The 15,887-nt window shown below is 45.3% G+C and overlaps 1 protein-coding gene across 4 annotated transcripts in view; it reads right to left on the bottom strand.

The window, feature by feature from the left end:
• Positions 1–15,887, bottom strand: part of MYO1B (myosin IB) — a 176,305-nt gene that overhangs the window by 55,764 nt on the left and 104,654 nt on the right. For all 4 annotated transcript variants that reach the window (XM_059393086.1, XM_059393088.1, XM_059393089.1 and 1 more), the window contains exon 7: positions 11,275–11,338. In XM_059393086.1, the coding sequence (XP_059249069.1) occupies positions 11,275–11,338 (64 nt within the window). The remainder of the gene's footprint in view (positions 1–11,274; positions 11,339–15,887) is intronic.

Here is a 15,887-nt window from a genome sequence, read left to right as displayed (position 1 = left end):
CTAACCAAAATCGCCGAATTAAACCGGGTTCTTCTCAAACAACAGTGAATACGCAAAGAGCATTCAACAATACATTCCACGAGCCGAGGAAAGACAATACAGTCTGTGTATGAAGCTTCTCTTGGTTCTATGTAATATGTGATGACATTTAAGTTCTTCAAAACACAGCACTGCGAAGCGAAGCAATGGGCTTCAGCCATTCAGTTGTGAATCCACCAAATAATTACAGAGTTCATGTTTCTGGGACCTTATTATGTGTTAAGTAAGTGCTTTATACCCCATTATCTCATTGAACCCTCGCAGCCGTTTTATCAAATATTATTTAACAGATGAAGAAAACAGTCCGAGTTTACGCAGGATTTGAAGTCAGGCCACCTGATCCAAATGCAAACCCCATCATGCGCACACACCCTCACACCGGGAATAAGGGAAGCACGTCTTCTGGATACGTCACTGTCTGAGACAGGGAAGGGGATTTTCATCTCACGAAATCTGCTGTTGTTCTTTGGCAGAATACTTTCCTTGGTTCCAGATACTTTTTCAACCAATAATTTGATGTTTCACCAAGTTTTCAAACTTTCATCCAAAACTGAAGGATGGGAGGAGGAGGGAGAAAGAAGCCACCAGCCGGGAAAGAGGCACTGTGGCATACAAGAGACGCCAAGGAACCACGGCAGAGAGATTTCTCCTGCGGTCCTGCTTATCACCGACCAGTGATATAAAAGAGGGTCTGCATCTTGTGGGCAAAAGCCAAATACAGTTGTAAAATTCCCAATCAGTGACCCCATTATTAATTCTAGAGAACAGTCACATCTGATTTCGAATCCGGTTGAACTCTAGGTACTGTCAAAGGAACGGGGAAGAGAAGATGTGCAGTTTCTCTGGGAACGGTCCCTGAACCTCTCCATGCGCGTTTCGGGAATCCACACTCACAAGTAAAGAGAGGCTAAGGAGAGTTTCAAGAGTGCAGATCTGATGAACGAGAAGTCCTAGGGGCCTCCCAATACCCGAGGTCATTTTTAAGAACGAAGAGATGGGCTGCAGGGAAACATAAAATTAAAAAATGAGAACAAAAATACGTAAATTCAAAAATGATAGGAACAGGATGCTCCCGAGTTTTAATTTTCATCTCCAGCCCTCATTTCATTTGGATGACAGCCAGGGCCCTCAAATCACGCATGGAGAATAACGAAGACTTCACATTTAGCAAAAAGAAAGAAAACAGAAACTGAAAAGCAAGAGTGAGACAAAATTTGGGGAAAAAAAGGGATTGTGTACTATTCACCCTCTTTAAGGACTGCACATTCCAGTTCTAAGTGCACACGGACAAACAAAGCAGAAGACAGAATAAGAAGGTGAGAAAAAACGCAGGATGACTGTACTTATTAGAATACGACCAAGGCCCCTGGGGGTTCTAGGGCTCCGGACACAGTATGAGACTGACACGCTACCTACTGCGCTAACGAGGCACCTCGGACACAGTTTTAGAAGGAAAAAACCCACAGAGCGTGGGCAGATTCTTCACTGGGAAGCTAATCTTTAGAGGAAATTCCTCAAGTCTAGAAGTAACTCAACCGCATGGAGAGTACAAACACGCGGCAGTTCACGTCACCTGCTCACGCCTAGATCCTTCGGTCGGGTCACGCACTGCTCACCCGCTTTGTGCACCAGAAACGGTCCGGAAACGCACCCAGCACCCGTTACAAATATGAAGACCTTCTTCTTCGTGGCCTACGAGGGTCACATGCGCTCTGCTTCCCCCACCACCCAAACCAACAGGAGCAGCCCTTTCTAAGGTGGGATGCCCCTATAGGTCCTCAAGAGAGAGCAGGAGATCGGGGTGAGGGAGCAGAATGACCACGCGTCTGGGTCAGAGCCCACATCCCCCAGGCTCTTCCCACAGCATGAGGCGTGCTGCTGCACACCTTGCAGGCACAGGCAGCCCGCTGCCCTCTGTTTCCCAGGGGCACCTCAATCATGAGGACGAGCAACTGATCGACGGCACTTATCCAGTCACATTCCAACAAGCCAACCGCGGGACACGCAATGATGCCCATGAAGCACAGCAGGGCCCCACTGTGCAAGAGCCACACACGAGCCGGCCTCAGGTTTGGCACTTTCTGAACAAATGCTCACAGAGAGTGGAGAGTCTGAAACGGCAGTGCTGGAAGATTCAGCAGACAACAGCCGCCAGGTGAAAATAAAATACTTGTGTGTGCACAGCGTGGAAAGGAATGCTGGCCAATGTACTTCTTGAACCACACGTGCTGATATGATCGGTGAGGACGATCACATTCAAATGTGAAGCTAATATCTGATGTGTGTCCCTAAGGAAAGGTGCAGAGGGGAGGAATGGAGCTTTCACTGAACACCTGCTAGGCACTGGGTGCTTTTCATTCATTATCATATTCGTCCCCAAACACCGGCCCTGAGGTGGGACTTGAAATCCCTGTTTTACAGATGAGAAAACGAGGCTCACAACACATTGCTACCAAGTGACAGAGCCAGAATTCAAAGCTTTAGGCGACTAAGATACCACATTTATGCTGTTTGCACTTTTCCAGCAATAAGAATGCAAAACGCATAAACACTAGGAAAGGCTGTACTTTACATAAAATGTATGACTTCACTTAAGCACCCCAATCACAAAATGTGAAACCTTTTATTACAAAGCAGTTGAAGGTTTTAGCACCTAAAAAGCTTCTTCTATTTCTCTAGAGCCTCCCATGTCTTGATGACCTTTCTCTTATGTTACAAGCTTTCAGGTTGCAGAGTAATCAGGGAAAAGGTTTGCCCCAAAACAATTTACTAATGTTTAAAACCATTCCTCATTCATTTTTAATGGGCATGCAGCAACATAATCTAAGAGTGTGAAGCCGTATCAAATAATTACTCAAAGTACAGAACACACAGAGACTTGCCACCTGACCATTTAATTCACTGAACATTCCCCTGAATTAGTCAGAGCAAACATGGGGTCAGCCTTCTCTTTGGTTTTCCATGCTTCTGCCACCACTGACTGAGCCTCTGCTAACAAGATCCAGTAAAGAAGAGCGCAGGATAGGTGGACTATTTAGTACAGAAGAGAGGATAAGTCTCTGTGTGTACCAATGCAGACACATATCCCCTCTCAAAATATAAATTTAAGTTCATATTAAATTTCATTCCAACTTAAGTTTTAGGGCAGAAGACAAACCTATTAAGCCATTCGAAAGGAGAAAACCAACGGATGGGAACAGAGAAACTCTGGAATCAGAACTTCCCCACCTACCCCACCACACCACCGCCACCTGAATGTTACCAGAACCAGGCCATCCCTCGGGGCTTTTCGAGTTTGGACTAATTATCAGGGAGCTTAGGGCGGGGACATGTGCCCATGCACAGCATAGGCCGATCTCACGGTACTGGATGGGAAAGGAGTAAATGTCCATGTATGCACCTGCTGGAAAAGGAAGTCTTTTAATTGGCAAAGGGATAGTAAGAAGATAAAGTAGAGGTTGGGAAGAAAAAAACTTAACATTACTGTGGAACATAACAGATTAAAGATTGGATAGTTTGATCCAATTTATTTCATGTATAGTCTCCCCTCATGGAAAGAAAGAAAGAAAGAAAAAGAAAGAGTGAGCCCAAGCCCAAGGCTTAAGGAATAATCAGCTTGGTCTCCGTTTTGCCCGAAGACCAGAATGACAACAGAAGCGCCAGGATGCACGACTCTGACCAAGCCCCAGAGATCCTGTGCTCCTCTCCTGCTGCTCAGAGATAACTATAATAGAAATAGGTGTTTGAGCAGCATTTTGGCCTTTCCAATCAATTTATGCTCCTTCCTTGCTGCATTTAGCAGTAACGATGGGCCCGCGATCTCAAGTTACTAGTGGGTTAGTGAGCACAGCCCACGGCAGTTTCAGTGCAAAATGGACAAGAGCTGAAGTCTGCTCACGTACGAGGGCATCGGTGCCAAAGCCGACCCTCGACTTTTTCTGGAAATAGACAACAAAACCCTCAAGGTTTACAATCAGGAAGTTTCACTAAGAACAAATTTCAAAGTCAAAAAGATGGGGTGGGGAGGCCTGGGTGGCTCAGTTGGTTAAACATCTATCTGCCTTCGGCTCAGGTCATAACGGGATCGAGCCCCACATCCAGCTGCCTGTTCTGCGGGGAACCTGCTTCTCCCTCTCCTTCCCGTTTGTACTCTCTCTCTCTCATGAATGAATGAATGAATGAATGAATGATTAATACCACCTTAAAAAAAAGAAGACGGGGCGAAGGTCTTACAAAGCTCTCACTGTGCATGTTTGTTACGGTGAACTAGCGCCCCTGTGAACAGTTGCCCCGGGTCTGGGCCTGGCGAGGAGCTCCATCTACCCACCGGTCACTGGCCTTGGGGCATGTGAACCACCTAGCAAGCTGCGATGCTACAATTTTTCCTTACCTCCACTGCCACATGGGAATTTTTGAGAAATCAGCTTCAAGTTTTACTCAAAAGTCAGTATCCTAAAGTTACAAAATCAGCGCTAAAGATATTTGGACCTGCTCCATGAGAAGCTGTGAAAAGGCGTCTGGTGTCCGCACATGAAACATTAACCAGGGCTTTAAAACCCAGGGAAAACTGGGCTTGTTACTTACCTAACTAGCTAATGCTATCCATTAGGATCTGTTTATATACATAGAGTATATACATATATATATATATATGTATTTTCACAACAGAGTTCTTCCTAACACAAATTTAATATTTATAAAAAATTTACTCATACATGTACAGATCTGAATCTAAAATTCCACACCCAATCCTGAAATAAAATTAATGAAATATAGTCCATGATATCATATTATTAGATATACTATCCCATTAACTTAGATATATTTAACATCTGATGTCTTCTGTATTTGTATATAATCTTGTTTAGAGGTAAACATATAGTCTTTTTTCACAGTAAACATATTTTTGTAATAGGAAAACCACGAAAGTAAAATTGAGACGAAGGAAAGCATCAATTTTGATTACAAAGCCACCCTCTACAGAGTAACAGAATTGCTCTTTGAAATTTGTTTTCTTGCTATGGATACTTCCCAACCAATGGTGGATTATTTCTGTCTTCTGAGTATTAATGCGCTCTGAATACAGAAGCACTGAGAGAGCCCCGCCCTATGTTACAAACTAGACAATGCAATGTCTTCATTTTTGGTGAATTTCGATCCTGAAAAAGACAGATTAAAAACAGACATTGTTTATTGATGCGTGTTCCTTAGCTTTTGAGAAGGGACTCATGTTTGGGTAGTCTGCACCGTTACCGCGATCTCTACATATTCTCAGAAAACAAAGCAGCACAGAGTTCCCTTTAGAAAGCGTTACAGGCCGTTTTGCCCCTAACTTGTCATCAATAACATCAAAGATATGACATAAAAGGAAAAACAAAACTATAAATCTCAAACCATTTAAAAGAGCAAAATTATATTCCATATCCTACAAATGGCACGGTTGTGTCATATATAAACATGTCATGAGACAGACAGCACATAAAAGTGTGTGCCAACTGTATCATAAATTCCACAGAAATACAGACGAGGAATTCAGAGAGATCTGCTCCATCCCCCATCTGCCCTGTGAGGGGCTGGTTGCTTCCTCCTGCTCTCCTGATTCCTGGTGGGACAATCTCAGTTTAACTCCCGAGCCTCTCTCAGCCCCTTACTCACTTCTTACCTGGGCAGGAGGAAGGACGTCTCTGAGTCGGGAGGCTGAGAGAGGGAAATGATCAGGTGTATACCGTTCGGCCCTCTAAGTCCCCACACTGCACTCGCATTCAGCTCTGCTCGCCAGTGTGGTCTAAGATAACTGGGGCCATGCACACGCAGAGAGGCCAGAGGCTGCCTGATTCTGTCAATGCCGGCCTAACTGTCAGGCTGCCAGAGGACTTCCTGAGGACTCCTCCCAAAGGACTCACACCTTCTTGGGAGAGAAACCAGATGCTACTTTCTCCAGCCTTGACTAATGGTAATAAAGCTGCTTCCTCTCCAGCTTGATTCCTGTGTCTACTTCTCAGGATGCCACACGGGGTGGGGGAAAGTAGATTACCCATTACACCAACGGGTCAGTTAGTTCTTGCTGCATAACAAACTGTCCCGACACTCGGCAGCTCAGAATGACACCGTTGATTAGTTCATGAGTCTGAGCTTCAGCTTGGTAGTTCTGGTGTGAGCCAGCCCAGCTGACCTCTCCTGGACGTGCTCATCAGCTCGTGACCGGCAGCTGGCTGATCTCAGGTGCCCTCATTCCTAAGTCTGGGGGTTCCCTTCATGTGGTCTCTCACCATCCAGCGGCCTAGCCCAGGTTCGTTCACATGGTGTTAAGGATGGTGTTCCCAAGAGGAGCACAAGATAACAAGCTCCAACATGTAACCAACTTTTAAGTCTCCTGCTGTGCCTTGTCTAATAATTGTTCTATGGACCAAAATAAATCCCATGGCTGAACTCTTGAGGCACTGAGAGAGAGGGCTACCCAAGGGTGTAGACACAAGGGGACCATTATTGTGACCATTTCTGAAGACAATCCTTCAGATTGTGGCTGTTTAAAATGAAACGGTCACAAATTATTTGATACTCTTCCCACTGAGTGGTGGAATCTTTGTGCCCCACCATGACTCTGGGCAAGCTTGTGCCAATTTTGACTTAACAGAACATAGCAGAAGTGACACTGTCTGATCTCCCAGGCTACTACAGGCTTCCTCTTGGTTCTCTGTCAGGCTGTTTCCTCTTGGAACATTCTCTCTCAGAACCTAGCCATCTGTGAGAAACCCGAACCACATGGAACCACATACAGGTTGCTCTAGTCAACAGTCTGAACTCAGCACATGCTTTGAATCATCCTAGCCCAGGAACCTGGTATGTGACATAGGATAAAGCTTCCAGAAGACTCCAGCATTCATACACGCAAGTCACCCCCAGCCATATGTCTTCTCTGCTAAAGCCCCATATATCATGGAGATAAGCCAACCCTACTGTGCCCCACCGGAATTCTTGACCCACAGTATCCAACAGGATTTAAGAGAGCCATTGTTTGATCCTATTAAGTTTGGGGTGGTTTAATGGGCCATAATAATAGGGGGATCATACACTAACTTCATCACTTGCTTTACTTCATTATTCAGAAGATATTATTTCTTTCAAGCTGAAAAGAGAAGGCAGTGACAGATGAAGTCTGAATACTAATAATTCTGCTGTCTTTCTGGGATTTAGAAAAAGCATTTTAAAAATGATTCGCATAGAATATTCAGACATATAAAATAAATCAGTCATGGGGATGTACTGTGTAGCATATCAACTATAATTAGTAATATTCTGCTGCATATTCGAAAGTTGCAAAGAGAGTAGACCTTAAAAGTTCTCGTTGCAAGAAAAAAAAGTTCCCAACTATGAATGGTGATGGATGGTAACCAGACTTATTATGGTGATCGTTCTGCAATGTATACGAATACAAAACCATGATGTTGTGCACCTGAAACTCACATCATGCTGCACATAAACTACACTTCAATGAAAATTGTTTTAAATGTTCAGATAAAATTATCCAATAAGGCAAAAGTTTTATTTCTCAATAAAGTTTTCTATGTCGCAATTATGTCACTTATTATTCATTGTGTACTTGTGTAGGTACTAATAGTTCAAGAAACATATTGCAGGGGTCAGACACTATTTTTGTTGCTGTCATTCAACAAAGACCCACACATACTAAATCTCTGTCCCTATAGAACATATATTTGGCAAGGCGCTGGAGACCATAAACACGTAAGTATATAATAATGAAAAAGAAGCCAACATTTATTCATTGTTTACTAGGTACCTGGCACCATTACAAGCACTTCAGAGGTAAACAAATAATTTATACCTTTTCATAACCCTGTAAGATCAGTCCTATTATTACCCCATTTTGAAGACCAGCAAAACGAGTCCTTTGCTATCTTGTTTAGACATTTAAAACCCTGTGGAAGGGTTACTTATGCAAGTCTTCTACTATGCATTTAGGTATGCCCCAAATAATGGAGCAGGGAAAGGGAGGGCTTGCCTACACACCACCAATTCCAGCCCCATCAGCATTTACTGAGCACTTACTGTGTATCGGGTGTCCCACTAGGCTCTGGATACACCACCATGAACAGGAAAGCCGTACCTCCTGCCTAAACTGTAAGGACAGGTATATATGCACACCTGAAATCAGAAGCCTTTTTCACAGCATTTCTGCCTCCGTGCTGTTCTCTTTTTAGGACATAAGATCCCTACAGACTTGTACCATGTTTTCTCCACAGTGAAAACTACCGTCAAGTGCCACAGCCATCAGAAAGTGCCTGCGACTATAAATCAAGGCAACAGGTGTCCAAGGTGTCCAGCTCATAGCGTGAGGCCCCAAATCCTCAAATACAAACGCACATATCTTATGAGACTTATAAGCATTAACAAAGTAGCAGCAGTATTATCTCACAGAACCCAATACCTGCTAGATGTGTTCCCCATTTTATCTTCTCTACTGATGCGTGCATGCCGTTTTCTATTTCCGCTACACCCCTGGCCGAAGGAGACCAACCTCAGGGATATACGGTTAGCAGGTGAAGTCCAGACTCTTTTCCAGCATACCTCTTTTAGAAAGAGAGAGAAAAGTTCCTGGGCTTTCTCTTCTACTTACTGGGAACCCAGCTGGCTTGACTGATCATGTGTCTTCTTCCAGGTGATCAGTACAACTGACAATGATCAATGCTGTTACTACACGGTGCTAGAAACTGAGGCAAAATACGCTTCCCACAATACGGCAAATCCTTTCTTCTTTTCTAGACTCCAAGAGGCTGACTTTTGGCAGTGTGGAGAACAAGAACGGGTCTGCCCATTGCTCTACACCCTTGAAGCCAGCAGCCTGCAACTCCCACTGACCACCCATGAGTCAGTCCTGTATCTACACAGGGTGAAATTTCCTGCTCTCACTGTGAACGTATTCCTTTCATTCCCAAAGCAAAGGGTACTCTAAAATACAGGGTGTTCCCACTACCACAAATTTCCATATAATTTCATTGTGGGAACAAATGGTAACGAACACCATATGAAATCCATTCATGATGATATTTTAATCTTAACTGGAAAAGAACAGAGTGTTTAATATTTATTCTCCATGGATACTGCAAGAATTAGTTAAGGGGCAGGAAGACATTTGTACTTGGAACTTAAACTTTAAAATGTAAGACCCAAGTTATTTTCTAATACTTAAAGTAATCCTTACATATTTTCCTAGAGTCCTCAAAAGCAGTTTTGATTCAATCATTCCACAATGTTTAGATGCATTACCTCATTTTAAAACAGTGTATTAAAGTAATAAGGAGAGCTAATCCCTCTTGCAAAAAGTAAGTGCTAACGACTTACGAGTATCTTTCAGAATAAAAGCTAATCCTTCGTCAAAATGGTGTCTTAAAACTGAGGCCCACCTCTTTCCTCACACTTGATCATTAGCTGCCCCCAAACCATGCAGGAAGGTTGGCGGGGTGATCCTTGGTGCTCTGAGTTACGACAAACATGGTGTGCAGGAGAGCTTTTCCTTCCATATTTGACACATAACCTAAGCAGAACCACCCCAGGCAATTTCCTTTCATAATAAAGCTTTCTCTTCAAATTTCTCGAATAATTATATATTTTTACAAATATGGCTAATCCCAAAGCATGGCACACAATGCAGAAACGAAAATGGAAAAACTATTTAAGAATTACAGAAGAGTGGAAACAGGAAGAACCACAGAATTCATCAGGTTCAATCCCACTGTTTCAGAGATGAGGACACTCTAGCCCTAGGTTTCTCTATGAATTGTTTTAAAAACTTAAAAAAAAGTCAGCTGCATACTTGCTCCAAATCACTTAAAACACTGATTTTCAAATGGCAGTCCTCTATTTCTAGAGTTCATCAGCAAAGATCTCAGGGGCCCCCTGGGGGCAGAGGGCTTCTGGCTACTCATCTTCAACTACGTCAGATCTTGTTTTCTCTATTTCCTCTTTGGGGTTCAGCATGAAATTTCATTTGAAGAAGGAAGGCCACTGCTTTACCAAATCTAATAAGCACTGCTTTAGATACCTGAGCCAATCTATTATTTTCTTTCTAGTGCAAACTTAAGATTTTTTTTCGATCCCAACAGCACCACTGGGTGGTGAGGAGGCCAGAGATGATGGGAGATTCCATGGTGTGGCTTCAAGAATCGCAGGAGAATTCAAGAGGATGACTAGGCTGTGGTTCCAGGAGGAAATGCACAAACCTTAAGATGTCATATTCGATCTTCTAAACAATCAACCACAAAATCAACATGAGCAGAAACAGGGCGGGCTATGCATAGTGCAGGTCCAAAGTGCTAGTGACGGCCATTTTTACAAATACCATCACGCCCACTTTAGAAAACTGGACCTCAGCTCAGAAGACTCACCCGACACTGTTCATTCTTTCAACTTTGACAAGAACATTTCATTTCCATAACCACCAATCACGACTAAAGGAGACTAAGAAATCTGTCTTTCTACCTACCAGGTTTATCACATTTCAATGATGTAAATATACCAAGACAAAACTTCCCAAAATAAATTGTGAAATACAGGTCTACTCATTTTATTGAGTATATGTTACCCAAAAAGTTACTAAAAAGTTATCAAATTAAAATAAACTATTTATATTTCATTTTTAATCATAAAATAATTTTGTTAAAGAAAATAACCACTGGAGGATCCTTTATTAATGAATTGACTTAAAAACCTACAGAATATAAAATACAGTTGGACTAATTCTTATTCATTTAGCAAACCTTTAAAGATTTGCAATGGTAAAGACTTAAGTGATATTTATTTATTCATTTTATTGTGTTATGTTAGTCACCATAAAATCTAGTCACATCTAGGAGGGGCACTTGGGTGGCTCAGTTGGTTAAGCCTCCAGCTCCTGATTTCAGCTCAGGTCATGATCCCAGGGTCATGAGATCAAGCCCTGCGTAGGGTTCTGCGCTCAGCAGGGAGTCTGTTTTATGTTCTCTCTCCCTCTCCCTCCACCACCCACTCATGCACATGCTCGCTCTCTCTCCCTCAAAAAAAAAAAAAAAGATTTAGGAATTATAAAACAATCTGTAATCATAGCCTAACATAGTCTGAAACACATTATCTAAGAAAAAGAAATTGTAGTGTTATGCTTATCTCTTAAAGACTCAGGTATCTAAAATATTCTAATATATGTTTTGAACTTCTTGAAAAGGATTCAAGGAAAATACTCACAGTTACTTATCACTCCTCCCAGTGGATCGCCTTTAAAATCAAATTCAATATCCATATATTTGCCCTGCCAAAGAAAGATTTCGTGAGTTTTCAAGTTCACCTCAAAATAGTCAGTGTATCTTCTTAGAGAATAGCATGCTAAGCCCTTCATACATTTGTTTAAATGTAATTAACACATAATTTATGTAACCATGAGGCAAAACAATATGCCTCCATAAATAATTCATACTAAGTACCACATTAGCTAACATATCATGTTGCTAATTCAGGAACAGATCTCCTTAGCCAGCATGTGACTTTTTCATTTCAGTTACCTATTTCAAGTGTCTAAAGAGTGTGTGTGTATTCAAGAATTAAAACTGGGAAAAGTTAAGTATTCCTTGTTTATGCACTAGTTGGGAATATAAATTATTTCATTTTTATAAGCAAAATGTGTTTTAAGCCATGGCTAGAAACTCCAAGTATACTGGACAGTGGACAAAATGGAACACGTAAAGTCCTATTTTTGTGTCCACTCAAATCAAATGCATGATTATATTTTGTAAATGATCTGGAATTAAAGACTGATCATTATTACTCTCCGTGGCTTTTGATCTAGATTATACAGCAATAGACATATCCCAGGATCCTATTACACTTTATAGATAGTATCGTTACACACAGAAACACACATGGAGTTTCATACAGTGACTTTTAAAGAATTGGCCTATATCTGTCTAGTTAAAGAGTAACAGGCATTAACTGAATAACCCAGACAGCTGGTTTTTGTTTGAAAATGGTGTGTTGGTCTAGTAAGTGGTCTTTGCTTTTGTTTCATGTTCTACTTCAGTAAGAGTCACATAGATGGCTTGTAAATAAATCTCCCAAAGAATGACTACTTTAATGCCTTCTATTTTCAAAATAATAGTAGAGGGTCAGAAACGTGATCAGAGGGCTCTCAATCAACAGTGCAGTCTGTGACTTTTCACTAGCTTATACGTGCTCTCTTGCCTTTCCTTTCTTGTCAAGGGTCACCTGGCCCTTTTAAAAGTCTTCTCTCATTTATTAAGCAAATGTCTATCGAGCATTTCTTAGATACTAATGTAAGGCACAAGGAAAAGCAAGGCATCGTTCCTGCCCTCAAGGAAGTTCCAGCCCGAGGGGAGTGGAGCCAGATAAACAGGACATTACTGTGCGCAGAAACATATTCTACAGTGGGGCAGGATGCTATGCACCAAGAACAGGAGACAAAAGCTGAGGTCGGCCCTAGACCAAACGTGAAGTATCAGGGTTAAGACAGGGAGCAAGGAGGCGAGAGAGCAGGAGGAGTGGCCCCACGAACAGGCATCTGTGAGGAGCAGGGAGGAGTGGCCCCACGAACAGGCATCTGTGAGGCTGGCGAGGGAGGCTGGCACACCTCATGGCACCGAGACACTTTCTTGACAGCAAAGTCCTGTCATTAAAGATTTCTTAGTAAGAAGCCATGATCAGACCTGCGTATTTACAAGATCACCCTAGGTAACGTGGGATGGACTGGAAAGGAGCACAACCAGACAGAGTCGACAGGAGGCGGCAGGAGTCATGGGAGAAATGCTGATGGCTTTGAGCAGGAGTGCGCAAAATCGGGAAGAGTAAGCGAGCTGAGAGCTCCGAGAGTCACCACGATGGATCCCGGGTGCATGTAGGCCGTAAAGAAAGGAGGGCAGTGATTAGAAAGACCAGGAATGTGGCCCAGGCAAGCGAGTAGATAGCTGTGCTCTCCACGCTGGCAGGGACAGCAGCCGTGCAGCAGCCACAAAGGAAGGTGAAAGAGTAACGTCACAGGAGAGTCAGAGGTTGACCACAGGAGAGGGGGTGATTTTGATGGAAGGTGCTTCCTGACACAGGAAGTAACCAGATCAGAGTGCAGGCGGAGCGATCAGCGAAAGATGCGTGACAGGAGGGTGTCTCTACAGATTCTGGGACAGGTGAGGCCCCAAAGCTGAGGATGCAGATGAGGAGGAGGAGTGAGGTGATGACGACAATGACCTCCAGGAAGTAACCAACTTGCCCTCAGTTGAGAGTAAGGGATGGGATGGGGGTCTGCGGACAGTAGTAAACCCGTGCAAAGTGGGAAAGGAAGCTGACCCGGGATAAACGAAAGGACAGCGCTGACAATTCAGGTGACCTTGGAGCGGAATTCTCTTCGTTAGCTCATCATGAGTCTACTCAGAGAAGACCAATGCCTCCCACTACCTAGAAAATAAAGGCTAAGACCATGAGCCTGATGATATTCCAAGCCTCCAGGTGAGGCCCTGAACCATCTCTCCAGGCCTTTGGCCCACAGCTCCCTTCACAGACCCTCTCGTCCAGCCCCTGACTCGGACAGGAGCAGGCCCACTCTGGTCTCTCTCCTTGGCTTCCCCACGCCAGCTCCTCCTGCTTTCTACTCAATTTTGGCACATTTCAATCTTACAGGCCCACTCAGAACTGTCCCCTGCCCCAGACTCCTCCAGCTTCGCTATTCAGAATGTCCATAAAGCTATGTTGGGAACTTACTATTTTCTGCCTTGTGTTATAATTATTTTTGAACAAGTCCATTTTTTATGACTTGTTTATAAGCTTTTTAAAAATATTCATTCATCAGTGTTTTCTGAGTCTCTACTCTGACACCAGGCACTCTTCCAGGTCCTGGGGTCACCACAGTGAACAAGGCCGAGCTACTTGCTCCTATGGCTTCTCCTAAGGTCCATGATCAGAGAGAAACAGAGAAGGTGAGTATAATCATTCCAGAGACTAAGGAACGCCTGAAAAAAGTAAAAGCACGATGAAGTCAGAGTCTAGAAAAGGCATCAGGAAGTGACATTTGAGGAGAGACCTAAATGACGCGAGGCGGTGGCCACGCAGAGATCTGGACGCGAGCACATCGTGCAGAAAGACCAGCAACTTCGAAGATCTGAGGCAAGCGGGCGCTCAGCAGCCCTGCCCATGGCAAAGGCCGTGCTGCGAGGCCAGGCAGGCCAGGGCCCGGAGCAGGCCGCAGCTCACGCCGGCAGGCAGGGGAGGCTTCGGGAGGGGCCTCCACTGCACTCCAGGGGCAGGGGGAGCCACTGAGGGCTTTCAGCTTGTAAAGACCGTTCTGGATGCCAGCAGGGAACGGTCTGTAGGCTGCAAGAGGAGATGCGGGGAGACCCATGCTGAATTAACTATTAAAAAAAAAAAAGAAGAAGGAAAGAAAAAGAAACCAAACCCCCAATCAGAGATTTCAAACAAATGAATACTTCGGACGGGCTTTTTTATTGCTCCGAATGAAAGGTTCGTAATGGAATTTTCGGGACCCTCTGCGCGCTCCTAGCTGGGCTCTCTGCAGACAGGACGGGTCCTCGGGGCTCCCTCATCTCTCCTCTTCCCCGCCCTGAAACCGTGGCTGCGAAGAGCCACTTCCACCGTCTTGCGGGTCTCTTTTCAGCAGAAGTTCCGTATGTGAAGCTAGAGGGACTTGGGGCAGGGCGCCGCGCGGGGGCCGCCCCAGACCGCGGGCCGGGTTTGGCGGCCGCCGCGGGCGCGCCCAGCTACCCCGCTGCGCCGAGCAGCTCCTCGGACCGGCCAGACGACTCGCGGGTTCCCGGCGCGGAATCCGTCTGCAGAGACCCGCGCCACGCACGGCGCCACGCACGGCGCAGCAGCGGCTGTGAACGCGGCAGTCGATCGAGTGACGGCGCGGCGGGGGAGGTCGCGGGTCCGGGCGCCGGCGAGCAAGCCGAGTTCCGAGAACCGGGCTGAAAGGACTCGGCCTCTGGCCACGCGTTCACCGCGCCCCGACGCCCACTAAGGGGACGTCTCCGAGTCACTCGTCCAGGCCAATCACCCGCCAAGCCTTTCACTAGGTCTCAGACCCCGCGGAGTAGTGAAGACTCCCGAGACCCGGTCTCCCGCATTCTTACAGTCTACAGACTAAACGTACTTAGACATTTTCTAAGTGTACGTGTATAACCTGCAAACAGCAAGAAAAGAAACAGGCCCCATAAAGGAGCTGGATCCCTTGGAAGGACTCCTACCTGCCCGCACCCGCTTGTTTCCGTCATGAGATCAGCCCGTCCCCACGACAGGTAAGGGCACTGCTCAAACCCGCGTAACCACGGGCAGGGCTGACCCCACGGAAAATCGCACAGCCTGGAGCCTGGAGCCAGGAGCCTCCCACTTCCCAGGCTACCAGAACCGCCGCTACCTGGGTCACGGTCCTGCCGTGAGCCCTGGACGGCGCTCACGAGAGAAAAGCGAAAAGCGCGACAGAAAGACGTGACGGGGAGAAAGGGGGGGGGGTGTCTGGCAGAGAAGCACCAAAACCTCCCAAAATCGTCCCAAGGAACGTATATGAGGAAACTGCTTATAAAATAAATAACCTTTTATGAAATTTGTAAGACTGGTTAAACCCTACAAGAAAGGGGCCAATTTCGAAACGTCCCCATCACACTCAACTCCCTTCCCCGCGGTCATCAGGTAGCGTCCGGGTCTCCACAAAAACGACAGGCAGGCCGGCGCCTGCTCAGCTGGGGAGACCACAGCGGGCCTCCGAGCGCGGGGCATGCCGGGGAGAGCCGGGCGCGGGGCATGCCGGGGAGAGCCGGGCGCGGGGCATGCCGGGGAGAGCCGGG

Source organism: Mustela nigripes, chromosome 3, assembly GCF_022355385.1.
Source record: "Mustela nigripes isolate SB6536 chromosome 3, MUSNIG.SB6536, whole genome shotgun sequence".
NCBI lineage: Eukaryota > Metazoa > Chordata > Mammalia > Carnivora > Mustelidae > Mustela > Mustela nigripes.
Note: the sequence above shows the minus strand (reverse complement) of the source record. Positions and strands in the feature narration are given on the sequence as shown.